The 26,628-nt window shown below is 47.5% G+C and overlaps 1 protein-coding gene and 1 long non-coding RNA gene across 3 annotated transcripts in view; both read right to left on the bottom strand.

The window, feature by feature from the left end:
• Shc3 (SHC adaptor protein 3) overlaps nt 1-12,255 on the bottom strand; it is a 132,597-nt gene extending 120,342 nt beyond the window's left edge. Inside the window, exon 1 of one of the 2 annotated variants that reach the window (XM_063227270.1) lies at nt 10,077-12,255. In XM_063227270.1, the coding sequence (XP_063083340.1) occupies nt 10,077-10,550 (474 nt within the window). In that variant the 5' untranslated portion in view covers nt 10,551-12,255. The remainder of the gene's footprint in view (nt 1-10,076) is intronic. The other variant, XM_063227269.1, reaches the window with a different exon arrangement.
• A 10,036-nt stretch (nt 12,256-22,291) lies between these two features.
• Nucleotides 22,292-26,628, bottom strand: part of LOC134471182 (uncharacterized) — a 79,896-nt gene continuing 75,559 nt past the window's right edge. Inside the window, exons 2-3 of the long non-coding RNA XR_010040492.1 lie at nt 23,763-23,913; nt 22,292-22,624 (exon numbers count right to left, since the gene is read on the bottom strand). This is a non-coding gene — a long non-coding RNA (uncharacterized LOC134471182). The remainder of the gene's footprint in view (nt 22,625-23,762; nt 23,914-26,628) is intronic.

Here is a 26,628-nt window from a genome sequence, read left to right as displayed (position 1 = left end):
GACTTCCAGAGCTGTCTCAGAAAGTGGCAAGAATGATGAGAGAAGTAGGTTCAAAGAAAGGGAAAATATTTTGAGGGGGATTGATGGCAATATATTTTTTACTGTAATAAATTTTATATTGAAACTTTAAAAAAATCCAAAACAGCTCTTGAATAGAGAAAATTACATCTCAAAAGTGTTATCATTATGATTATTTGCAAAGTAGCTTTAAAAAACCCAGTGTTTCTATTTTAGTAGTCGAACACCTGGATGCAGATGTATGCCACCCCTCCTGGGTGCCTCGGGGTGATTCTGTCCTGTCAGAATACACAGTGACCACATGTGTGTGCTGGGCTTGCTCCTCCTCTGTGGCAGCACCCAGTGGGACATATGGTTTCCTCCAGGCATGGGTGGACATTCGAGCCTCCGTGTTCTGAGCAGACAGACTCATCATTACTACTATAAAGATCCATTCACCACCTGCATGTGTCACGTTTCTGCCACTATGACCGAATACCTAAGATTATCAACTTACAAAGAGAAAAGGTTGGCTTTGGCTCACGGTTTCAGAGATTTCAGTCCATGGTCTCTTGGCCCCTGCTTTGGGCCTATGGTGAGCAAGGATATCATGGTGGGGAGCATGTGGTAGGGCAAAGCTTCTCCCCTCACGGTACCCAGGAAGTGAAAAGAGCAAGGGGCATGGTCCCCACATCCCTTTCAGGGGCACCCCGCCATGACATCTCTTCTTCCCAGTAGGACCACAGGCTGCCACCAAACCTTGTGCACATGGCCTTTGGGGGACCTCAAGACCCAAAGTGTAATACTCTGCGAGCAGAGATAGTAGGTTATGTGTCTTGTATCCGGGTCTGTCCCTAGGAATCCTCAACAAGTATCTGAGGCATTTTTTAAATGTTCCTATTTCTGTCCACAGAAGCAGCAACAAGATCTAAGACCCTGTATTTCCATCCTTTAGGAGAGTAGAAGTCCTTCTCAGTGCACCAGGTCAGCAAGTGGCCACTCTGATAACACTGCAAAAGTTTACATAAACACTTATGATGTGTGCTTGATAGGGCTGTGGGATGCCCGCACACTGCCTACACGCTGTTCTGGAGTCTGTAAAGGAGTGTTTGGAGGAGATGAATTCTCAACTCTGTGGGCACAGTAAACAGGTGACCTCCCCAGTGTGGGGCAGACAGTCCGTTCAAGGCCAAAATAAAACAGAATCTCCGATCCTTTGCTGAATAGGAGAGAATCCCTCCTGCCTGGCTGCCTTGGGTAGAACACGGGTTTCCTGCCTTTGAACTCAGACTGAGCCATTGGCTCTTTCTGCATCCCACGCCTGCCAAGCCAGCACTGGGGCTTGCACCACTGGCTCCTGAATTGCCAGCTGTCTGGTCACCCTGCAGACCTCAGAAGTAGCTACCTCCAAAATCATGTGATGTGGTTTCTTAAATCAATGTCTGTTATTACAGGAACATACTTGTGTTTCTCTGAAGAACCCTTGCTGATAAAACCTCATTAGAAACAACCTGGGCGAGTACATGTCTCCCTCTGGAGGAGCTGTCTACTTGTGACCTCCTGACCCTGGGCAGAGAAGGGTGGGTGGTGTGGCTCCCACTCAGTCCCCCAGGGGCTCACACTCTGCCCCTTTCCTGCGGGGATGTCTGAACATGCTCCACCATGTTTAAAATCAATTTTAGGTCCAAGGTTGCAACTTGATAGTCACAAACTTGAAGTATTCCTGAGCACCAAGGCTGGTGGCCACCCTGACCTGACACCATAGACATGGCTTGTGTGTTTACCTCTAGAAGAAGGTGGCCTCATTTCAGGGTGAAGCTGTCACCTCATGACACGATAAGCTCCTCACTTCTAGGACATGGAGCAACCAGACCACAGCTGAGCCCATTCCAGAGCAACGATAAGCACACATGTGCCAGCACAGAGCCAGGAGTAAAACCTTGGCACCCAGAAATGGCTTCAAAGTAACTCAGGGGAGGCGGGTGGGTTGTGCAGATGTCCTGAGTGCTGCTTGCGGGAGCTGGCTGGTGGTGCCGGGCAGCAGGGATCTAACTATGGTTCCCTCCCTAAATGCCTAGGGGTGACCTCTGGAATCCACTAGATGCTTAAAACCAGGGGTAGTACTAAGCCCTGTTTGTACCACTTTTCCCTGTACCTACACACCTTTAATATTTAACTCGCACTCTAGGCAGAGTAAGGCGTTAACAACAACAACAAAAAACAATTATAACAGAATGCCTTAATAAAAGTTCTGTGGATGTGGCCTTTCTCTCCCTTGAAAGAGTCAAGACAAATTTTCAGATTTTCCAGCCAAAACATAAAAAAGGAAATCACAGTAAGGGAAATAGATTGGAAACCAATCTATTTGTTATACTCACACATTTTTTATGTTCTATGTATTTTAAATCCCCATGATAAGTCTTTAAATTCCATAAGAGAACGTTTTTAATAGGGTAAATCACAAAGTTTGGACCTCACAGGCTCTGGGGCCTGGAGCCAGGGAGGTGTTAGGAGCCAGGACCCTCTCCAGAGGCCAGGGACATCTGATGGGGTCCCAGCCTCCTGCAGTTGACGTTTCTCCTGCCCAGCCCCATCATAACCAGATATGAACTCCCCTCCTCAGAGAGTTTATTCAGAGTTCCATAACTGTTTGTTCCTCCCGAAACACACACACACACACACACACGCCCGCACACACATACACATGCACACATGCACGCGCATGCACACACATGCACACACACACATGCATACATGCACATGCATGTACACACCTCCCTGGCCAGGGACTGAGGGGAAAATGGGGTCAGGGGCTCCCAACAACTCTCAGGCACCTCTCTTTCTGGGCAAGCCATGAGGGCTTCAGCTAGGAAAGACCACAGGGGTCCAGGTTGAGCAAGAAAAAAGAGGTGTTAAAACCTTGGGAGCAAAGGGGATTCTTAGGGTCCCATGTGGTACGGTGCAAGGGCCCAAGCAGGAGTTACACTGTGCCCGCCAGCCTGGAGCAATGCAGGAGCTGAGCCAGGGGACTCTGTGAGAGGTCCTGCTGGCCAGTCACCTGCTGTAGTCACAGGAAAGGGGACATGCATGGGAATGACATCCTGCAGGACCCCTACACTTCGCCCTTCCAAGAGAGACAGTGAGCCCTTGTGTGAGGCTTGCTCTTCTGGGCACAGAATGCTTAAAACAGTCAGATTTTCCTGGTTTATGCAGAAAAGTAAAAGTTTTCTGTTACTACTTCCGTGGAGGTCACAAGACGCCCAAATGATCCAGTACCTATACCGCCATAGGGGCTAATTCTTTACTAACAGAGCTAGAACAAGTTTTGATTTTTAATTTTTGTTCTTTAAACAGAAGGCTGCTCTCAGGCTCTTGGCAGTAAAAACTTTTAATATTTGCAAAGTAAGAAGCAATCATATTAAACATGTTTTCAGTAGCTCTCTTGGCATTGCCAAACGATCCTGTTTAATGGACTCTTGATCAGATGGAGTTTGTCAGAATGACCTCAGCGGAGAGCTCTATCTCCGGAGGCTGGGTGAAGGTCAAGTCCCACAGAGTTGGAAAAGTTGCTGCAAGTTAAAATCCTTAAGATGTAGAATGCTGCAAAAAGCATGCTTCAGATGACACCGTAATGTGGCTCCACACCTGAAGTCTGCAGCATCCTAACAGTGAGCTCTTGGAACATTTGCTTCACAGAAAGCCTTGCCTGTGAGGAGCCGCAGGTAGATTCAGTGTTTCCAGAGTGTCAGGAACCTGAGTTCTAAGGGATGAGGGGAGGCACCCACTCTGGCTTGCAGCTGCCCTCTTGAAATTTCCTCTCTGCAGCTGGCAGGATCTGCTGAGTTCCTACTGACAGTCCGGAGCCATGGCTGGAAACCCAAACCTTCACTGATCTGTGGCGGGCCTTGCAAGATGACTTCCGGAGCCGGCAATCTGTGGATCAGAGCAGCCCTGGATAACGCCACTTCTACCATCTGCCCTGGCAAAGTGATCCCGGCCAGACGCGCCATCTGGAGGCTGAGACAATGCTGGCTTGCCGTGGGCAAGCTGGTCATCTCCTTCTGGATGTCAGAGGGCCGGGGACTGAGGCACATCGGCACCTTTATACTGACTCTCTCACAGAGAAGCAGAGTGTGGCCAGAACTGTAGGAACACAGTCTTTGGCCCCAATTTTACCAGAGATCCAGCAGTCCAGATGGAGGCACCTAACCCCCACTTCAGTTTAACTTGTACCATGCACAGCCATGCTGATACCCCTGAAAGGTCATTCACGGAAAGGCCACCGGCCTGCATAGTGCTGGGGAGCAGGTGGACACGGGCAGCAGCAGGCCACTGTTGGTGGCCAGAGAGGAAGTGACATCACAGTGGCAACAAATTGGCTCGTTTTTAAAAAAATCTCAACTGGAATCAGTAATTATGCTCTTACAGAACCACAAGTGCAGTTTGAAAAGCTATATAGAAAGTTTCAAACTTTCTATATAGCTGCTCACATATATCCGTCCATACTCCATCTATTCTAGTGTGCAATTCCGTAACACACACTATGGTCAGCAGTTGCACACACACATATGCACACACTCAGAGTACTGCCCAAACCCCCTCACCCAGGAGCCCAGCCCTATGTTCAATGCCTCCCGCAGTATCCATACCTTCATCAGCACTCGCTGTAGGCTTACATGGTAAGATGTACAGTGTTTTCTTATGCACAGCCCACTACTTATTTCCATTTGTCCACAGTGATAGTATTTCTGAGATAAATGAGTCTACTACATTTTCCCTTGGGTATTTTCACAAACCTACTGGCTCCGCCTCCGGCCACACTCCGGGCCCTGCCGCACTCTCTGAGGCAGCTGGCACTGTGGGGTCTGGTGCTGGCTGCAGTGGTCCAGCAGCAGCTACCAGTGAGGCCAACTTCTGATTGAGCAGGCCATGTCTGTGGCACATTTAGGTCAGCTACGTTAAGTAGTGTGGCCAGGAGCCACCCTCATCAGGATACCGTCTCTGCCAAGGCCAGGCTCTCGAGCCGTAGAGATCAACCCCAGACCACATCTGCTGGCCGGCAACACCAAGGTGAGAAAGGTGAGCTGACCATTGGACCCCAAGCTGCACTGGAACTCAGGTGTCACCAGAGCCAAGGCCCCAGGCTTGGCACAGCCTATGTGACCAGCCCGCTGCTGGAATGTCCATCTCTCCACCGCTATCCATGTTGGCAGCCTAGACTTCCAGTAACTGGAACTTGGTTCAAATAGTATTATCAGACAGTCTTTAGAGATCTGACCTCTATTCAAAGATCAGATTTGATGGGAGGAAGAGAAACACAAGTCTGAAATTTATAGGGCCAAAGTTTCTCTAATAGCTTATCTTTCAGAATGACTTTGTTCTTCAACGTGAATATAACCGAAGCGGATGAGGTCATTGGGTATTTCTGGAAACATGACATTTGCTATTTTCTAATGAGAAAGAAAGCGGTCCCCTTCCAAAAACATCAGTTTGTCTACCCTCGGTTGTGGAGGGAGAAAGGATATTGTGTGCCTGTGTGTGCTGTGTGAGGTGTGTTACGTGTGTATATCTCCTATTGAGGTGGTGTGCTGTGTGCTGTTGTGGGGTGTGTACATATGCAGTGTTTGTGTATGTGTGATGTGCAGAGGATAATGTGCATTGTACAGTGTGTGTGTATTGAACACGCCCATGCTTGTGTCACATAAAAAGAGGTGACACTTTCTAGACCAAATCAGTAATTTATCATTAATGTCAAAAGAGATTCTTAAATTATTTTTTCAAGCCCTCTGGACAATAGTTACATGCGTATTATGTGATTTTTAAACAACTTAGGAAGAAAATTCAACTTTAAATCAAAGAACAATTTGGCAAACTAGAACTAAAATAAAATTAAGTCAATTCGCCTACAATGATATATCATGGAAAACTTAAAATAACTTTATCTATGCTATTTTGTCTGATCTTTGTTCACAGTTACAGAAAAAAACTCTAAGAAAAAGGCAATGTAAAGCATTCCTATGGAGGGAGAAAGGTACTGTGTACCTATGTATTTTAAAATTTCAATTTAAAATTTTAAAAATTCAAATAAAATTCAATTCTAAAATTTAAAAATTCAATTAATAAAGAAATAGAACATTTATAGATAAAATGAATAATTTATACATTCTAAGACATCATCAGATTCATAAAAGGTAGAGATAACTTTTAAAGCACCCTGGCACACACAGTTCTTTGCTTTGAAAGCAAAGTAGTCCAGTCCACCAAGGGATGACTCACTGCTTTGTGACTGTCAGAATCAGAGGTAGTTTGCCATTTTCATCATCAGTAGGCTGAAAGGTGTGTAAGTTTGATGGCACCATCACCAAAATTCATGAATGGCGTGGTCTACTTGCGTTAAGTGCTAGCCACTGTAACAACAGCTCTGAGCAGACAGCCCTTGAATGCTTGGTTGTTCTGTTTTGTTTTTGTTTTGAGACAGGGCCTCCTATGTAATCTAGGTTGGCCTCAAACTTGCAATGATCTTCCTGCCTCATCCTGGGGTTACAGGTGTGCACCCCACATCTGGCTAATCCTTGGCTTTTTAATTCAGCCTCCTGGTTTTTACCATTGGCACCCAGTTCAGTCCCAGTTGTGCTGCTTTTTATTCTGTTCTTTTTAGGTGCTGAGGATGCGACCTACGGCCTTGACCATGTGAAGTACACGCTCACCCCCTTGTACCCTATTTTAAGTCTGTGGTGTGTGCTGAGGAGGAGCCCTTCTGCGGGGTCCACCTGGGGGCTGAAGGCTGATCAGGTGCAGCCCATGCCTTGCACATGGCGTCAGCTCCCTCCAGCCTCAGCCCCATCAGCAGTTGCAAAGCTGAGGCGCAGGACTTGCTTGTCTTCAAAAGGCTCAGCTGCTTCCTCCCAGCGGCCCTTTAAGAGCTGACCATGCCCACTCGCTGCCCTGCAACAGGCACCTTTCCCTGTCCTTCCCAAAATCTCTCCTGGGCAGACCTGCACTCAGCATCTGGAAGACCACCATGTTGCCTTTGAACCGGCTGAGGACCAGCAGAAGCTGCAGGCCACCAGGCTCAGTGCTGGGCTTCGACTGCAGGATAACAGAATTAAAAGGTGGGCAGCACTATAATTAATATCCATTTGTATTACTATTGGACATTTAGGTCATGGTATAAAGTAGTTTTTAAGTAGAAATCGGGTGAAAATAGCCTTTGATCTCCTCTGTAGGATTTTTCCTTTCCTATTAAGGGTGTATTTTCTTGTTCTGTCTTTAACATTACCAACAAGTGTTAGGCGTCCTAAGGGATAAGAAGGTGTTGTCAATAAGTCCTGCAGGACAGGAACACAAGCTGTGAGACCCCTTGGGGTGTATAAACTCCTCCTATGTGACAGCAAGCCCAGGGGTGGCAGGAAGGACCCATTAACCCCACCATGAGCTCAGAACTCTAGTGTTGCTGAGGGACTTCTTATTCCAAATTCTCAACCCTTCATTCATTAGTGTTAGCAGCTGCTGCTGGAACACTTTGATATTTCCTAGATGATCAAACCCACTAGGCTTTGCATTTTATACTCCCCCTCTCCTGGAAGCAGATTAAGTGGAAATATTTGTGAATGATCATTCATGTGTACAAGGGGCCATACCACCCAGCAGTGGGCATTTCTATGAGAGGGCAAAGTACAGTGATTTAGTACACGGCTTTTCCAGAAAGCTGGAAACCATCTGGGGCTTTCTTTGATTTAAAAAAAAAAATTATATTGAAGAGAGTTTTACAAAATAGCATTTTTCCCGAACTCTAAACCTTCACATTTTAGAATTGCTGCTGAGTCACATGGTTGAAATTGCCCATTTCTGTCTTGGCACCATTCACATGAATCGGTAAATAATGCCAACATAAAGGAGGTTTATGTAACTTCACGATCGTTCTATTCACTAAGTTCTCAGCTTTAAACTTCTCTTGCACACTGTGGGAATTGGCACATGGGCACCAACAGAGAGCCATGTGATCATTTGAATCAAATGTGCACACAACAAAAGACATTGTCCTTGGCATCTGATTCCCTTTCTGCGTGATCCCAAACTTCCCCAGGAAAGCAGGGACCACGCTTGAGTTCAACACTGTTCACAGCACCCATGAGGAGTTTGTTCTGCTCTGTGCCCCTGGGTCCCTGCATCCTGCAGGACCCAGCCAGGCTCCACGCAGATTGGCCAGCACTCTGGCTCCTGGACCACCACTGCTGACCCTGGTAACTCAAAAACCCTTGTATCCACAGAGCGCCCACGCAGAGCAGACTTGCGCTAGTAGGATCATCATTATTTTGCCACGTTTGACCTTTCGAATTGGATGTCTACCTTTGTGCTGAAGGAAAAGCAATGCCCTGAATTTTAAGGAAAACTTTGAAGGTATAAGTTTGAGAAATGTCCTCAGTTTGAAAACTACCCTCTGTGCTTCATGTGACTTATAAAAAGCTTTGCCAAGATCGATTTACATATTTCAAAGGAAGGCTTTTAAAAAAGCAATTACACTAACTGTAGAAATAATATAGTTTAGGGTCACTGCTTAACCTCAAAGTTGTCAGGGGTTTTGTTCAGTTTTATTTTGTGGTTTTGGCCCCTAGATAGATAAATAAGCAACGTGAGATTAGATATTTTCTCTTCAGATGAAACTCAACCTTCTGGGGCCAGGGATTTAGCTCAGTGGTTCAAGCACTTGCCTGGTAAGTGTTAGGTTGTGAGTTTGATCCCTGGTAACAACAACAAAAAAACCTTAACCTTCTTGCAGCTCTTATGTCCCTTTTGTTAAAATATAATAATCCATATTCGGAAGCTAAGAAGTAGGTCAAGTTAAAACGCAGACTCAGAGGGGGCAGAGGCCTTCTTTTAACATCAGTGTTTACATTATGTGTACCTTTATATAAGTAAAGATAACCCATGAAGTTACCTCTTTTTTTTTTTAAATCTGATTCCAAAATTGCCAAAACACTACATTTTACCTGAGGCTGTGCTCTATGGGATTTGAACACTGGATCTGCAGCCAGCATATACAGACCAGACGCCCTGCAGGTCTCTCCATGTTATTAACATGCCAAGGGCAGCGTTTGGGTCTCATTTCTTTGGAGTGATAGGATTGAAATAAGGCCATGTGCCCTCCCCCACCACCACCACCTTGTCTAAGGGAAGTCCATCCACCTGCCAGACCTATAGCTGGCTGTGGGCTGATGGCAGGGAGGAAATAAGCATTTGGCAGATAAACTGAACCGTGCTAATATTTCCTCCTTAAATACCATAACACTCTCGCATGCAGGAGGAATTTTATGAACCACATCGTGATTTCGTAATCCTGTGGTGTTGGAAGAAAAACTCCTCTCCAGCCTGTGGCTCCAGGCTACCACTGTCTTGCCCTTGGGCCCATTTAAATGGAAGACTGCAGTCTCTGGGAAAATAGTCCCCAGTGCTCCTTCTTCTGCTGTAACCCAGTAACATCTGGTGGGAAATGAAAGACAAACGCCAAGAAAAGCTTTGCTGGTGAGAAAGTAGAACTCGTCTTTCAGAAAGCAAGACAGCCTTTGGCCTGTCCTGGCAGGAGCTGGCGATTCTGGCTATGGGGACACGAAGTAGCCAGCCCACCCCTCTCCCCCGCAGCAGGAGGACCGAGTAGAAGTAGTGGCACTCTGCGCCTCTCATCCCTAGAAGGGGTCGCCCAGGTACCAAGTGTGTTTCCTAAACACCAGGTAGGCTGGACCCCCCAGGACTCACAGATGGGCACTGGCGGCAGAAGGGACACTGGCCGGGAATCTGTGAAGCCAGGTGGCCAAACATGCCAAAGGGGTGGCTCCCAGGAAAAGCAGGTCAGAGCGAGGTCGCACACTCAGCCCTCTCCCCAGGACGCGGAAAGGCGCCTCTGTAGTTCACTGCTCATCGCGGCCAAGCGAGCTGACAGCTAAGGAGTGCGCGTTTCCTCGCCTCCAACGCGACGGCGGCCGCGGGTCCCCGCGCCCCAGACTTCAGGGGGGTCTGCCTCCTCCTGCCCCCAGCCCAGCCCTGGGCCCAGACCCCGCGGGGCGGCTCGCGCCCGTACCCACCTTGACCACGTAGGTGACTCCGGCCCCCAGCACCTGGTCACTGGCGTGCGGCGCCCCGCGGGGCGGCCTGGGCAGCGGCTCGTCGCCCGGCCGGCCCCTCCTGGCCGCGCTCATGCTGGCCGGGGCGCGGGGTGCGGGGGGCGCGCTGCCGTCCGGGGCGGCCAGGCTGGGCGCGCTGCAGCTGCCCGAGAGCCGCGCGCCCGCCCGCTCCCGGGCGGCGGACGACAGGCCGCGGAGGCCGGAGCTGGAGAGTTTCAGGTGGGACACCTTGTGGAGCAGGTGGCCCAGGCTGCCGGGCCCATCGTCGGGCGCCTTGCGCAGCGCCTCGCCGGACACCAAGTAGGGGGCCGCCGCGGGGGTCGCGCGCGCCGCCGAGACCTTGCCGCCGCCGCTCACCGACAGGCTGTGCAGGAGGTCATCGACTGAGGTCACCGAGTCATTCCTGAAGCGGTTGTACTTGGTGCGGGGAAGCATGCCCCTCCGTGGGCTCGCCGCATCCGCCCGGGCGCCGCTGCTGCCGGCCCCGGCGCGGGCTGCCGCGCATAGCAGGCGAGCCGCGGGCCCCGGGGCGGGACGAAGAGCCGAGGTCCCGGGACAGCCTTCTGCGGGGGGACGGCGGGGTCCGCGCACCGGGCCCTCCCTCCACCATCAAAAGCCAGCCCGGTGGCGGCCGCGCAGCCCCGGCCCCGGAGCGCGCTGCTCGGGGTGGAACGTCTGCCTCGCAAAAGTCATAGTTGCCTCTGGTGGAGCCCGAGCCCAGCTGCACGGGCTGCTCTCAGCAAAAGCATGACTCACTGTGCGAGGAGCCCCTTTCAACAAAGGCTCGGTGAGCACTGCAAATCACTTCCTGTAGGAGAAAAAAAAGGGAGAGAGGAAAAAAAAAAAAAACGACATCCACCCGCTGACAGCCACTGGAGCCAATCAATTCTCAAATTTCCTTTCTCTACCTTCCCAGATTTTTTTCCTTCCAACCTTTGATTTTTTCACTTTCCCATCCCCCCCCGTTCCGCATTGGTGCCAAAGCTCGACCCAGTTCCTCCCGAGGAGCAAATGAACTTTCTGAGACCCCAGGATTCCGATGAGGTTTTTCTCTCCCTGCTCAGCTCATCTGCCTGAGCCCGAAAAGTGTGTGACAGCGATGCATTAAAATGTGACTAAGGCTTTTTAAGATGAAGTCTTCAGTGAATCCTCCTGAATTCTGATCTAAGAAGCAGCAAGAATTTTTGCATACAAAAAAGAAAATGACAGTTCGCCCCCTCCTCTCAGGTGAACATAAAAAGGCAAATCCCTGGGGCTTCCTTTTTCTCCTTTCAAATCGACACAGCAGCCATAACGGGTGTCTTTGTGGCAATGCAGTTCCTTAAAAAAAAATTAAAATTAAATAAAAAACCAATCTGCGTATGACTTCTGCACAGGGCGGCTCGGTGGGCTCTTCCCTGTTAATCTGCAGCAGGTTTTCTCAGTCAGCTTTCAGCTGAAAAAGCTACTTCCAAAAAGGACGAGCGTTCCTTTGACGAGTGGCAACAGGCTCCAGAAATCCGTTCCAAAGCTGCGTTTGGAGCCTTCTTCTAAGTGAATGTGTGTAAGCTCCGGGAAAATGCCTTGGAAAAGCTACCGAGAGAGACGTCTCAAAGGCCCTGGCTGCGGCCTGCAGCCCTGCTCAGGAAGGGGAGAAGCAGCCGTGCCATCAAATCCGGAGGGAGGGCTGCTGTCTGGAGGCGGCGCAGGCTTGGAGTGAGCCGCACAGGCCTCTTCCTCTGGCTAGGAAAACAGGCCGCCGGCAGGCCAGGGAGACCTGCCCGAGCCCTAGGCCCAAGGCTCCTTCCCGCCAGGGGTTCTGCCACTGGCTCCTGCGTTAAAGGCAGCCTGCCCCCGCCGTGCAACACTCACTATCAAAGTTTCCTGGCAACTCATGTGCAAAAGAGTGAATTCGCCTCTAGTGCACTACCAGCTCGCCCGAGTCTTCTCATGGCCAGGCCTGAGCACGTGTGGCACTTGCGTCCTCGGCTTTGCACGGTGCACTGTACCGCAGGGTTAAGGAGCGCCTCCTGCGGTTGGCGCGCGGGTGAGGCTGGCAGCAGGGTCGCAGGAGCGTCCTGGGCCACGCTTTCCTCGGCGCAGGAACCGCGTCCCCGCGGCTCTCCCTTTGAGCTGCAGCCTTAGCAGAAAACCACCCGCACTCTTTTTTTTTTTTTTTTTTTTTTTTTCTTTTTCTGCCCCTGGCTCGCATAGCAACAGCAAATGCACGCCCCATCTAGGGCTTTGATGGCTATCAGAGCGCCTCTGAAATCCGAAGCAAAATAGCCCTGTCATTCCCAAATCCTGATCTTCATTAGAAGCAGACAAAAACCGCAAAATGTGAATGAAATGCTGTTTTGTGTGAATGAAAGGGCTAGCGAGCGAGCCAGCGTTTCTGTGAATGAAGCCGGGCCTTGCAGTCGGTGCCAGGCAATCCCCTAGGCTCCGGAGTCCTTAGCCAATCAGCGGCCGCGCTGATGACTCATTCAACAAAGGCTCGCTCAATAGTGGAAGATTCCATTTCAATCAAGGGCGGGATCTTTTCTCCAACAGCAGTGTGGGAAAAAAAGAGACGAGAAGAGAAAAATGCACCCAGCTGGGTTACAAAGATACTGGGAGGAAGAGGGTGGCTGCCATGGAGAGAGAAAAAAGTAGTTTTGCAGGGAAATGTATGATCCCCGGGTCAGGTCTGAGTGTGAACAGGACCACTCCCTTGGAGGTGAGCTATGCCCCAAAGTTTCATTCACATGTTCAGTTACATCAAAGAGCAGCCATGAATGTGCCATTCGGCTCAGCTTTTATTATGAATGTACACTGTGCACACATTCAGAACCAGCCCTTGCCCTTGATTCTTTCGATAAAGGAATAGAGGACCCTTGTACACATTATTAATCTCCAAGGAAGGGGGGGGGTGAAGCTCCATGGTTAACCCTTTAGCCAATAGGAGAATTTGAGTTCTTTTATTATGATTGGGTCAATGGATGGAAATAGGACATTTAAAAATATGAGTAACAGAATAAATGACTGTGTATGAATATATGTATATATTCAAAGAAGGTGATTACAATTCCAAAAAGGGCCAGGCATGGTGGCTCACGCCTGTAATTCCAGCACTCAGGAGGCTGAAGCAAGTGGATCGTTGCAAGTTCAAGACCAGTCTATACACTACAAAGAGAGCTCAGGGCCAGCCTGAATTCCATAGAAAGACCCTGTCTCAAAGACAAAAAATAACTCTCCAAGAAGGCAAGTATACATAAAGCCACTTCGCTGGAAGATGGTAGTTTTAGAGCCACTAAAGAAGCAGAGAAGCCCAAAGGTTTCCTGCATTTACAGCAGCCACCAAGCCCTGCAGATGGCTCAGGACCCCTCGCAGGAATCCTTTGCTTGGACTGGGGAGTTTGGGTGCTTCCTTTAGGCCAACACCCAAGGTCCCAGTATATCAGCCCTGGAAAACTCCAATGGGGGCAGGAGAAGACGACTGGGCTGGGCAAAGACAAATTTCAAAGCAGTGTTTCATCCATGCTATGGTTATAATATGGTTTGATCTCCCCAAAAATGCAAGTGGGACTCCAGTCCTCATGGTCAGGTCAGGCGGAAAGGAGAGGAATAGTTAATTTAGCTGTGCATCCTGAGCTAGGGCCTCCAGAAGGGGCTTTGATTAGATCAAATCACAGGGTGGACTAACAAGCATGAGAGAGGCCATGGCACACGCACACACACACATACACACACAGACACACACCTTGTACCACTCCACTTCAGGACTCCGCCTGCAAGGCTGCCACCAGCTGCAGGTCCTTAACCTTGGGACAGAACTTCAAACTATAAAAATAAACCTCTTTTCTTTATAACTCACCCACTCTGTGGGATTGTGTTATGGCAGAAAATGAACTGAGACCATGTGATAATGCAAAGGACAGCGTCCTGCCTCCTAGCCCCTGAAGGAACTGATAATGGTAGCTTTTTGTCCCCCTCCCCTTCCCCAGCACCTTGCAGCCCAGCGTCTCCTGCTGAGAAGAGCCCACACTCCTGACCTGGAAAGCCAGGCTGAGCCAGGTCCTGCCCTGCTAGAAAGGGACGGGAGCTGTGAAATGCACATGAGCTTCCTGAGCTCTGAGGCCTCAGCAGGAAGAGAGCCTGTCCTGATAAGCAGGACAGGAGGGCCACCCTTGAAAACGCCAGACTTTCTAGTCTGGGGAACCGGAGTGTGGGGGGGGGGTCAGGACTTGGAGGACAAATATGGCAGCCTCATTTGATCAGTGCTATAGAAGAGTGGATTTCAAGACAAAAGCAGTGGTGACCACTGTGACTACCTCTGTGGAGAGTCCTGGTGTACCAGCAATGCACATCTATGATAGGTGGATAGTTTACAGCTCATTTTGCACAAAGATCCCAAGCATGGGGTGGGGGTTGTACGAAATACGCCAGGACCATAGGGTTAGGAACTGGCCGAGTGACCTGACTCCAAAGCCAGTTCATGACCATGTATCACCCCAATTCAGGTAGATTTTGTAAAATAGCTGTGGGACCCCTTCTTTGTACCATCACTGGATTATCTTAGCAAGGAGGGCCGTGCTGAGTGGGAGAGGAAAAATGAGTAAGACCCTATGCTTTAGCAGATCGAGTGAAATGAAAGATACGATAAAATGGAACAGACAGGAGTGCAACAGAAAGTACAAAGCCGGCAGTGGAAGAGTAAAAGTGTGTTTACAGAAAGAGTGTGAACCAAATGGGAAGCTGAGGAACTTTGGGGGAGCCATTGCCCCTGAGCTCCTGGAGGATGGAGGACTTGACAAGCATATGCTCAGCACCCAAGTGAGAGACAGGACTTCCCCTCTCAGCTGCAGACACTTTCATTAAAAGGGCACGTTAGAGGTGGGGTTAAGGTGGCCCAAAAGAGAGGGACACTCCAAGGATGTGTGGGAGCTGGAAGCTATTACTACCACTGTGTCAGAAGGAACAGGAAGGAAATTGAGTCAGGCCAGAGCCAGTGGAATCCCAGCTGGGATTCTGGAAGAGAAGCTGGCTCGGGAGCTGTGGTTTTGGAGGCCTAAGATAACTGGCAGAGAAGGGAACAGAGAAGATATCCCCAGCCTCTCTCTTTTCTCACCATCTAGCCCCCTGCAGGTGCCCCCATTGGCCAGACCTGCAGGCTGCTGGCCAGGGCCATGGGAGAGAAGCAGTCCTGGCACCAAGCTGGCTGGGAAGGACTGAAGAGGTGGGAAGATGCCTTTATGGCTACGGAAGGAACTTAGATTTCATGCCTGATTTGGATGTTACACCTAATTTTCTCTGTGAAGGAAAAGGAAGGCTGCACTTTAAAATGAAGAAGGTCCATATAAGTACAGAACCCGGGCTAAAGGTGTGGGTTTAGAATCTGATGAGGGGAGAGAGTGAAAGATGCTCTGGCTGGTGGAAATAGGGAAGGCACTCTGGCCTCCAGGACCAGCTGTGTCCCAGGGCATGGTTTTCTGTACGTGTTCACTGGTCTCTCAATGAAGGGGAAGATGGTGAGTTTTTACAGAAGGTCCATCAGGGATGCAGGCAGAGGAGGAAGAGTGTGGAGAACACAGGCTGGCAGGAGTCCGGAGTGGGAGGTGGGAGGGAAGAGGCCAGGAGCATACGAGGGCACTGAAGGGCAAGGCTCAGGCCCACAGTGCTCAAAACACTGGGAAGTTGCACCCCAGTCCTTAGGGGTACACAAGAGAGAGCTGGACACACAGGAGCAGAAGTCTGCTCATAGTGCCTGCTATGGCTGTATCTAGATGTCCCCCAAAGCCTGATGCAGTCACAGGTAGGGCTTTTTCAGAGGTGGCTGGATCCAAAGCATATGATGCTGGGATTGATTCATGGTGCAGTGCTAGGCTCGAAGGCACTGGGATTAAAGGGCTGAGTGCTCCCCCTCATGAGTGGCCGAGATGAGACACAGTTCGGAAAGAAAGAGTTGTGGTTGTCCCTTGTTACTTTGCTAACTTCTGCCCTCCATGAACTGTTTCTCCTCTGCGATGCTGCTGTCTTGAGCCACCCTGCCTTGGAGCCAGCTGATTAGGGACTGAACCCTCTACTAACTGTTAGCTAAATAAGCCTTTCCTTCTTTAACTTTGAGTGTCAGGTATTTTGCATTAAGCAACAAGAGAAATAACTAAGACAGTGCCTCCCAAAGAGGAAACAGCCTCACAAGAAAGTGTGTGGGGAAATGAAGAGCCCCAGTTTCACTAAAGATAAGATGAGGTCATCAGGAAGGAGGCTGGGAACAGAAAGGAGCTCGTCCCTGCAGTACTGTGGGACATGGCGGGAGGGGACAGAGCAGTGGGAGCACAGGTCATGAGAGGGGAAGGAAGGAGAGCACACTTGGAGCTGATGGTAGAGGAAAGGCCCTCTATCAATCAGCTCTGCAGATAGGGTCTGCACAAAAGGAGGGGGCCCAGCTCCCTGTTTTGGAGGTTCAAAGGCATAGCTAGGGCCTGCCTAAGCTCAGTGTTGGTGAAGTCCCATGGTGGAAGGCAGCTGGCAAAGGATGCAAAGAGCAAATGAGTGAATGCATTCAAACCAAAAGCAGAGTGGACTGAACTCTCACAGCCCCACAGGATGGCAGTGGCCCTGATTCTGACAGCAAGCCCTCCTCCTTCACCCTGCCTGTGAAATGTTCCATCGTCTGCCAAAATTACCATCTTGAGGACCAAGTTTTCAACCACCCTTGAGCCTCTGGGAGGACACGATCCATATCTGAACTGTAGCAGGTTCAAAGCCTCTGTGGCAGATCTGCTCTCTTCAGGGACCCTGGGGTGACAGCAAGGCCCTCACTTTGGGGAAGAGCACATACCGGAGGATGTGCAATACCTGTGACCTGAGAACACTCGGGGACAGGCCACCAGCAGTTCAGCACCAAGGAGAGCTCCCGCACACCTCCCTGTATTCTCAGGCAGGATTCAGGCCTGGGAGGTCAGGGGGGCTGGCTAAGCCCGCCCAGTGCCTCCTCACAAGTTCTGTGCTTCTTTACTTACCTGAAAAATATCATCGCTGTACCCAAATAGCCCCAGCTCCCTACACCACCGGGTGAGGGCTCACTGCTCTGAGGCTGCTGGCTGAAGCAGACGCCAGCCAGAGCCCTGCGTGTCAGTGCTTTGCCTTTCTGCCATGCTGGCCTGGTTATTAACTTGCTTTCCAGATGAGGGCCAAGAATGGTTAAATAATCTCCCAGGGTGATGCAGCTAGCAGGTGGCAGAGTAGGGATTCCTACCAAAGCCAGTCCAAGTCCACAGTCCTACAAAAGCAGTCCCACAAGGTGGGGGTGGGGGGTGGTCTTCACTCTAGATCTGCCACTTCCACTTCCGCCAAGGGAGAACAGAAACACAGCCTCACACCAACCCACACTGTTGCCATGGAGACCAGGCAAAGCACAAGAGCATGCAGACCCAGTATGAAATAGTTTTATTACTACCTGAGGGAGATGGGTGGGTCACTGCCTGCTGCACAGAGAAAAGGGGCGGAGCAAATCCTGGGAGGAGCCACTGACACGCTGGTCCAGCGAGGTGAGATGGGATAGTGGAGGAGGCTTTGATGAACTTTAGAAACAGCGAGGCTGTGAAACAAACAGTACCAGGAAAATAATTCATGTTTCAAATAGAAGAATCTTCCAGAGCAAAGTAAGAGAACTCAAAGGATTCGCACTTTGCAGGATAGCTACAAAGCTACTATGGCAAACTTGAGGAAATAGTAAAATGCAAAGTAAATATACAAAGTGATAGAAAATTGAAGGAAAGGGGTAAGAAATTAGATGACACAAAATGGGCAGAACACAGAAAGGCAGTGAAAAGCAGTGAACAAAAAAAAAAGAGAGAGAGAGAACTAGAAAGGCTGGAAGCCTGTAATCCCAGCACTCTGGGGGTCTGAAGCAGGAGGATCATAAATTTGAGCCCAGCCTGGGCAACTTAGTGACTTAGATTCTGGATTTAATCCATAGAGAGACAGAGAGAGAGAAAAGAAGGAGGAGGAAAAAGGAGGGAAGGAAGTCAGGCAGAATACAGCCTCAGCAGCCATGCCTTCAGGAGCATCAGGGCGGTGGGTTCTGGCCCCCATGTGATACCCAGCCAGAGTCATTATAGGATGAAGGACAGCAAAGACAATTTTAGACATTCAAAGTCTGAAGAATACGTGCTCCCTTCTCAGTTAACTCCCATGAACGTGCTCCTCTATATCCTAGAGGACATCTTCCCCAGAGGTGCGGGATCCTAGCTGCCCCGCCAGCTGATTCAGGGCATTGGTGGAGAGACCCTGAGACCACTTCAGGAAGCAGAGGACCACGGGGCCCCTTTTGAGAAGTGTGAACCTGACTGTGGTGAGAGGCAGAGATCCCCAGAGGGGCCTGGGGTTACAAAAGTGACAGACCAGACACAATGCATGCTAAACAAATAAAGAGAAGTAACCTTTCAGTTAGAAGGAATGTAAAGAATTGGGCACTGTTGGGAGCCGCGTCTGTGATAGTTCGCCATGCGCGGCGGTCGTGAGGCCTGTAGGAAAGAGCAAAGCCTGAGCTAGATTACCCCTCCCATCGAGTGTGCTAAGATGGCGCTTGTCTCCTGCTTCCTGCTTGGTAAACAACCCGCTCTGTAAGATAGTCTGCCTAGCAACAACTGATGTTAGCCAATCAGCCCGCATCGCGCGCTTTGAACTGATTGGCCACTGTAACCTTATAAAAGTGAGTGCCTCTCCCGCCAGAGGGAGAAGCATGGAAGGAGCCGCGGGGAGCGGACCGGTTGAGGCTTCGGCCGGGTAGGATCCCGGGGCAGACTGTACGGAGGGAAAATAAAGAAAGACTTAGCCACTGCCAGACCTTGTCGTGTGTCTTTCCTGCCGGCCGGGAGCGACACCGACAGGGCACAAAAGGGAAAATAACCTTAGTCTGCAAAGTTCCAAGTAAAATTTGCATAATCAGAATCACATAAACGCTAGTGGTAATTGAGCTAAAACATAGGCTGCAGGTGCCCCCTCCCCCCATCCATAGGTTCTACATCCACAGATTCAACAATCTCGGGATGAAACAATTTTTCTAAAAACTCTCACAATGTTCTAAAAAGCAGACCTTGAATTTGCTTTGTGCCTGAGAGAAGTGATATGTAGGCTTTGTGCTCGATGTCACCAGCAATCCAGAGATGATTCAGAGTGTACAGGACTGTATGCATATGCTGTATGCAAATACCACAAACCTTTTATACAGGGGCTTGAGCAGCCACTGGTGTTGGTATCCACAGGGGTCCTACAGCCAATTTTCCTTGAACACAGGAGATAACTGTAATGTGTGGGGAGACTCGGAGGCTGGGGAGTGCACGTGTGGTGAGGGTTTATTGTAGGTTCCCAGGAACTAGTTGATTCCAAGGAGTCATTGGATTCATCACAGCTGGGTCATGGGCACTAACCCTCCAGTGCCTCGTGCTCCATTTTGGAATGCCTAGAACAGTGGAACATAATGAAATGTGTTCTCTTCTAACCCTTGCTCCTTGAAGTTTCTAGGAAGTGTGTATAAATTTCATGCAAAAAGTCAAAAGGTGTCCATTTTTGGCATAAATCCGTTAGGAAGGAACAGGGAAAGGATTCCTCATAGAGCTGCTCTGCTCTCGAGGCTGTGTGCACACATAACACTAACCTGGAGGTTTGGGGGTCAAGTATTATTATAGAAATCCCACCAAAGAAAAAGAAAGGCTTTGTTAAAAACCTGATTTTGACCATTCTATGTTGTAAACCAGACTCCCAGGGAGCTCGGTGAATTGAGCTCTTGGATAGTGTCTCACAATTGTCTGTCTGTGTGGTGAGCATCTGCCACACATCTGCCACATGGGTGGTTCCGCAGCAGTATGCACTTCTGGTTCCGCTGATGGTGACCGGATATTTTGGGTACTTCTGCTGGCAATGCCCACCCCCCACCATCACACTGGAGTAACAGGGTATGCTGCTTACCCACTGAGAAACTCAAACCAGTGGGAATGCAGCGTGGTACAGATACTTGGGGAAAGTCTAATTGCTTCTTAACAGGTTAAACTCTGGCTGGGGGATGTAACTCAATGAGAGAGAACTTGCCTAACCTGTGGGAAGCTCTGGGCTTGATCCCTCACATACCAAAACAACCCTCCATAAAAGTTATACATAGAATTACTTGTCCATCAGACAATTCCAATGCTGAGATCCTACTCACAATAAACAGAAAACCGTACTATGAAATCTGTGCCCAAATATTCATGGTATCCTTATTCATCATATCCCAAGAGCAGGAACTACTCAAATGTCCATGGACCATTCATAAATGGAATTCTGCTCTGTGACAAAAAAGGACAAGCCATCGGTACTTGCTACAACATAGATGGGCCCCAAAACTCCTCACACTGCAATAAAGCCACACACAACAGCCTACCCACGTGCTTCTCTCTAAGTGAGACGTTCAGAGAGATGCACATGGAGACAGAAAGCAGGGTGCTAGATGCCTGGGTCTGGGCCCTGGGGGACCACAGGAGACTGACTGGTAGCTTGGAGGTGCAGGAATCCTTTAGGACTGGGTTGTCCTAAAAGTGATTGAATATGATGTAAGTCGTGCTTTAAAAATATCTTCTAAGAAAAAGTACTAGGAAATCCTATTTTTAATTTTTAAAACCCAAAAAGACATCTCTTGGTCTAAAGTCATTTGTGTTCTGACAGTCCCAGCACTGGATTTGCCCTTGAAATCACCCATTCCTCATGTAAGACATACCCTCAGGCCAGCTCCCTGGCCTGCTGCAGCCCAGCTGTTTGAGGTTGGACGGGGTGAGATAGAGAGGAAAAGAGTTAGTAAAATAAAGGATCTACAGTTTTAGAAAATGAGAGGAAATTATTTTTGCCTTAAAACGGAAGCATGCTATGTTTTTTGTAGGCTCTCTGAGGAACTGTGTCGAGAACACTAAGCTTTGCAGTGAAAGATCTCAGTTTTGGGTACTTTCCATCTCTTAGTTAAAAGTAGACATCAAAAAGACAAAAAAAAAAACAAGGGCCAGGCATGGTGGCACACTCCTGTAATCCCAGCACTTGGGAGGCTGAGGCAGGAGAATCCGTTGCAAGTTCGAGACCAGCCTGGGCTACAAAGTGAGCTGGGAGCCATTCTGAACTGTATAGTGAGACCCTGCCTCAAAAAGACAAAAAAAAAAAAAAAAAAAAGATGGGAGCTCGCTGTCTCCCATCTAGAGAGGGGATTAGAGTCTACACCCACGAAATGATAGGTGTAAAGCTGAGAAAATTAATTCACGCAATGAACATTGAAAACTGGTGTCAAATATTCATCTATAATATATAAAAAAGAAAGCTAAAATTTTTTTGTTCAAAAAAGTCGAGCGCTTTTTGTGTGACCTCAGAATTACAGGCTTCCCTGGTTTGATAGGGCTTTCCTGGAAGATTTTATCAAACCAGCAATAAATAGCATGTTCAAAAACCTGGGTTGGGGGAGTATGGCTCCCTTTAGCTTTACCTGAGGGCTCCCTTTCCAGCTCAGAGGATGGGAGGACTGACTGGTAACGATCGTAACGTTGTCGCTGAATAGTGCCCAACCGATGTGAAATATTCTGACGTACTGTAATCACCTGCAGTACTCTAAGCTCGCACTGTGTAATTTCTGTTGTGTTCTGCGTGACCACCTCCCTACCTCCGCCAAAGGCTGCCATTAAGTAACATTTAGCTGTACTTAGCGTTTCCCTCGAGCTTCCCTCACTAAATCAGACACTGGTTCCAAGGAAACAATCACTATTTGACACTACGGAGTGCTCATGCTGCCAGCAACATTAACCAGCAGAGAATAGAATACAGACGAATTCAGATGCACTGTGATCAAAACCTGTGGTGAAGGGAACTGTAGTGTCTGCCTCAGTGTCCTGCGTGGGCACTAAACGTAGGTCATTTTCCCTCAGGGGAAGGGGTGGAAGTTGCAGGGTGCAGCCAGTGAGCAATGTGGGTGGGACCGTGATGCCCTAACAGCTGCCTCTCCTCTGGATGGCTGTCAGCAGCACCGGGCACTGCATGTCTGTCTCCTCGCCAAGATAGTGCCGAAGATGACTTCCAGAACTGCTTCAGATGGCGGTGTGAAGGGTCAGGTAAGTGTATTGAATGAAGCATGGGGGAGTATTTCGAGTGAGAGTCGTGGGAACATGTCTTCTAGTGTAATGCATTTATTTAAATGTCCACTGTATGTTTTGGTCACAGCTCAGGTCCACAGGACAGCTTGGTCAGACTAGGTTCAGTGATGTAGTACAAGAGTCCACAACATCTACATGGTCATTTCCTGGTCTCCAATGGGCGAAAATGAGTCTTTGTTGATTTGCATTTAGCATTTCAATAAATTGTGGATGCCAGCAACACTTGATTATCACAGCTATTAATAGATAGCTATTTTGATGATATCAAGATATGTTATGGTAGCAATTGTTGATTTCCTATTATCTTGTTCTGAAGTCCCGTATCGCTTCCATTATTTTGCTTTGATTGGCTTTATTCTGTTTTACTTTGTTTGGTTTTATTCTCTTTAAAAGTAAAAAAAAAAAATGTCATTAATGATTTTTACTACCTCGAAGTTACAGCAGTAATAACTCCCACCACTACTGCGGGTGTTTTGTGAGTTAACGAACCAGCACCAGTATTGGTATATGGTGTGTTTTGTTATAATTGGTTGCCTTTGTCATTCTGTGAATTTTATTTTATGCATTTAAAAACGTTATACTACTCAAATACTTTTTGCAATGTGAAGGCAAGCATTGGTTGAAAGTGAAAGGAAGGAAAAAATAAATACATAAATGAGAACTGAAGTGAAAAGAAGGAAACAATAGTTCATCCCAATAGAAGAAAAAAGAAAGCAGGCGTGACGGTGCTTTTGTCTCACAAAATGGACCTTAGGTTAAAGACCTGCTTTGAGAGACAAAGAAAAACATACAACAATGGCAGAGTTTATTCTCTAGGAAGATAACAAGAATTATAAACGTACATGCACCAAACATAAGCAGCTCATGCTGGCAGACTTGAAGAGAGAAGTGGACGCTCCATGGTAAGAGAAGGAAGCATCGTACACCGTTTCAATAACTAGTGGAAGCCGGTAGAGCAGCCAGCAGAAAGAGAAATTTGGACAAGACAGAAGACTAACTGGATCTAACAGGACATTCCATCTTCTCACTGTCCATGGAACATTCTCTGTGATACTCATTATGTAAGGCCACAAACAAGCCTAAATAAATTTTATAAGACTGAAATATTTGTTTTCCAATTATAATAAGATGAAAAAAGAAATCAGTCACAGAAAGAGAACTGGAAAATCCTCAGAGAAATTAAATAGTGCAGTGTTAAACAACCAATGGGTCAAGGAAAAAAATCCTAAGGGAAACATTACTTTGAAACAAACTAAATTATAATGTACTATTCCAAGATTTATAGGATATGACAGAAACAGTATTAAAAGTTTAAGTGACTGGCCACTTAGGTTCATGTGCCCAGGTTCTTCAGCTCACTGTCAACCAAATAAAAAGGGACCATTTATTTTGGTAAAAAGGGGAAAGGATTTATTCAAAGTTGCCTCTGAGGAGGTGGAGAAATCCACTAGCCTTGAATCATACTGCGTACAAGGATCTTCCATAATGAAGACCCCACACTGGGCTCACCACTCCCACTCACCTCAGCTCGGTGTCCACTTCCTCAGGGAAAGGGAAGCGGGCTCCTGGCTTCTGGGGTAGCGCCTACATTTTCTGTCCACTCATCTGGGCTGAGGACAAGTGGAGGGGCCATGACTGCCCTCGGCCTGAGGAAATCTGCAGAAGCCACTTGTCTGCAAAGGAAAACAAATGAACTTTAAAAGATCCATTTTGCAGTACCGGTTGCAGTTATGTTACAAAAGAAAAAGGACCACAACTTTAAACCTCAAGGAACAAGGAAAATAAGAAAATGTAACCAAGACTAGCAAGAAGGCGGAAACAATAAATATTAGAATAGAGATTAAACAACATAGAGGATGGAAAAACAATAGAACAAGATTTAAACAGGGGGCTGGGGATTTAGCTCAGTGGCATAAGCACCTGCCTTGCAAGCAGGCAGTCGTGAGTTCGATCCCTGGTACCGATAAAAAACCGAAAAAGACCAAAAAAAAAAAAAGATTTAAACAAGAGATGGGGGTTTTGTTTTGGGTTTGTTTGAGTACTGATGACCACAACCCTTACCCTTACACATTCTGTCCCAGAGCTCCACTGCCCAGCTGTACCCACGGCCCTTTTACTGTGTTCCTGAGATGGGTCTCATTCACTTGGCCGCAAATTCATGACCCTTTTGACTCACTCTCTCAAGTAGCTGAGATTACAGGATAGGCTGCGATTACAGGCATGCTTGGCTCAAAAGACTTTTTTTTAAATATCAACAAATCAAACCTTTAGTCACGTATGCTAAGAAAAAGAGAAAGAAGACTAAAATCAGAGATGAGAGGACATTTTAACCAATGTTACAGAAACAAAGCAGATTTTAAAAGTACCATGTACACTAACGAATTGGAGACACTAGATGAATCTGGTAAATTCCTAGAAACACACTACCTACCTTCAGTGAATCATAGAGAAACAGAAAATCTGAACAGACCTATAACTAGGAAGGAGGTTGAATTGGTACTCAAAATTCTGCCAACCAGAAAAAGTCAAGCACCAGATGGTTTCCCTGAAGAATTCGGAAAAACATCTAAAGAAGAATTAGCACCAATCACCCTGAGATGCTTCCCAACGCTAAGGAAGTGGAGGGAACACTCCCAAACTCATTTTCCATGGCCAAAACTAAAGGCACTGCAGAAAAGGAAACTACAAGTAAATATGCCTAATGAATACTGACACAAGATTCCTCCACAGAACACTAACAAACAGAATTCAACAGCAAGTGGAAGGGTCCTAAATGTGAGAAAGTAGGACTCATTCCTCAAATGCAAAGATGGTCCAACAGATGGAAACAAACCACTTGTAACACATTACAGAGCGGGAAGGTAGAAAGATAAACCCACGTGGTCATCGCAGTTACTACAAATAAAGCACTGGAGGAAATCCAACACCCTGCTGTGATTAAACGTACCGCTCAATTAGAAACAGAAAATTATCTCAACAAAATAAAGACCATATATGAGTAGTCCACAGCTAGCCTCCTATCCAAAGACAAAAGATTAAAAGTTTTTCTTCCAAGATTAGGAGCAAGAAAAAGATGCTTGCTTTCACCACTTGTATTCCATGTAGACAACTAAGTTAGGTAGAAATACTGCAGGCAGTGACACAGGGCTAGGACCTCGTGGCAGTCAATAGAAGAGATGAAAACGCACTACAGCGGTGGCTGGAGAGGCATCTTTGCACACAAGACCTCGCTTTGTCCAATAAAGTCCAGACAGGCATCAGTCACGTTGGTGGGTGACCAAGATGCCCCAGACCCATCCCTTCCTGAGAAGGTCCTTGTTCTCTCCATGTACACTTGGTATGTGACTTGTTCCCCATTGGATCAATATTACCTAAGCAGCTAAACTTCAAATTTTATTGGTTGACCATGGCTTTGTCCCACATTGACCCACCTTGTGATTTTGCCCTACTTCCTCCAGAAACTGAGATCCTCAGCAACCCACTTTCCAGGTCCCTTCCCTCTCTCAGGCAGGAGCTATTTCACCTTCAATAAAATTTCCTACAGCTAACCTCTGTTGTTCTTCAAAACTCATTCTTTGACTTTTGACAGACATGGACTCAGCTTATCAGACATCTATCAGGCTGGGAGTTATAATATTTCCCTTGTATCATTTGGAAATCCTATATCACTATAAAGAGCAGCTGAGCAAGAGAAAGAAGGAAAAGGCCAGCATACAGGAAAAAGGTTCCATTATTTCTACTTGCTGATAGTCTTTTATGTTAAAAAAAAAAAACCTTAATCACACACAGAAATGCACAAACCCTGATAGACTTAAAAAGAAAGTTCAGTAAAGTTTTGTGTTACCAAATCACTAAAAATTAATTTCACTTATGTCCACTAACAATGAACAATTCACAAAAGAAACTAATAAAACGATTCCTTTATAAAAGCATCTTAAAGAATAAAAATACTTAGCCAAGGAGGTAGGAGAAGTATACACTGAAAAGTATAAGGTATTATTGAAAGAAACAAACACAAATAAACTGAATGATCTCTATGTGTATTGGCTGGAAGATTTAGTGTGGTTAAGATGTTAATACTTCCCATTATGATCTACAGATTTAATGCAATCTTAACCAAAACTTTCAATTGCATATTTTAGTTTTGGCTTGGAACGGTATTTTGTTTTGGCTTGGATTTAAATTTGGTCTAAACAGAAAAATTCATCATTTAACTCATATGGAATATCAAGGGACCTGACAGCCAGAACACTCTTGGAAAAAAAAAAAGAATAAGAAAGTTGGAGATCTCATGCTTTATGCTTTCGAAACACATTATAAAGCTGACATAGTCAAAACAATGTTGCTTAGCATAAATCCAAACATATGAAATAGACAAGAGAGCTCAG

Source organism: Cavia porcellus, unplaced genomic scaffold (genome assembly GCF_034190915.1).
Source record: "Cavia porcellus strain 051 isolate PalLab524CR breed Dunkin Hartley unplaced genomic scaffold, mCavPor4.1 scaffold_17, whole genome shotgun sequence".
Taxonomy (NCBI): Eukaryota; Metazoa; Chordata; class Mammalia; order Rodentia; family Caviidae; genus Cavia; species Cavia porcellus.
Note: the sequence above shows the minus strand (reverse complement) of the source record. Positions and strands in the feature narration are given on the sequence as shown.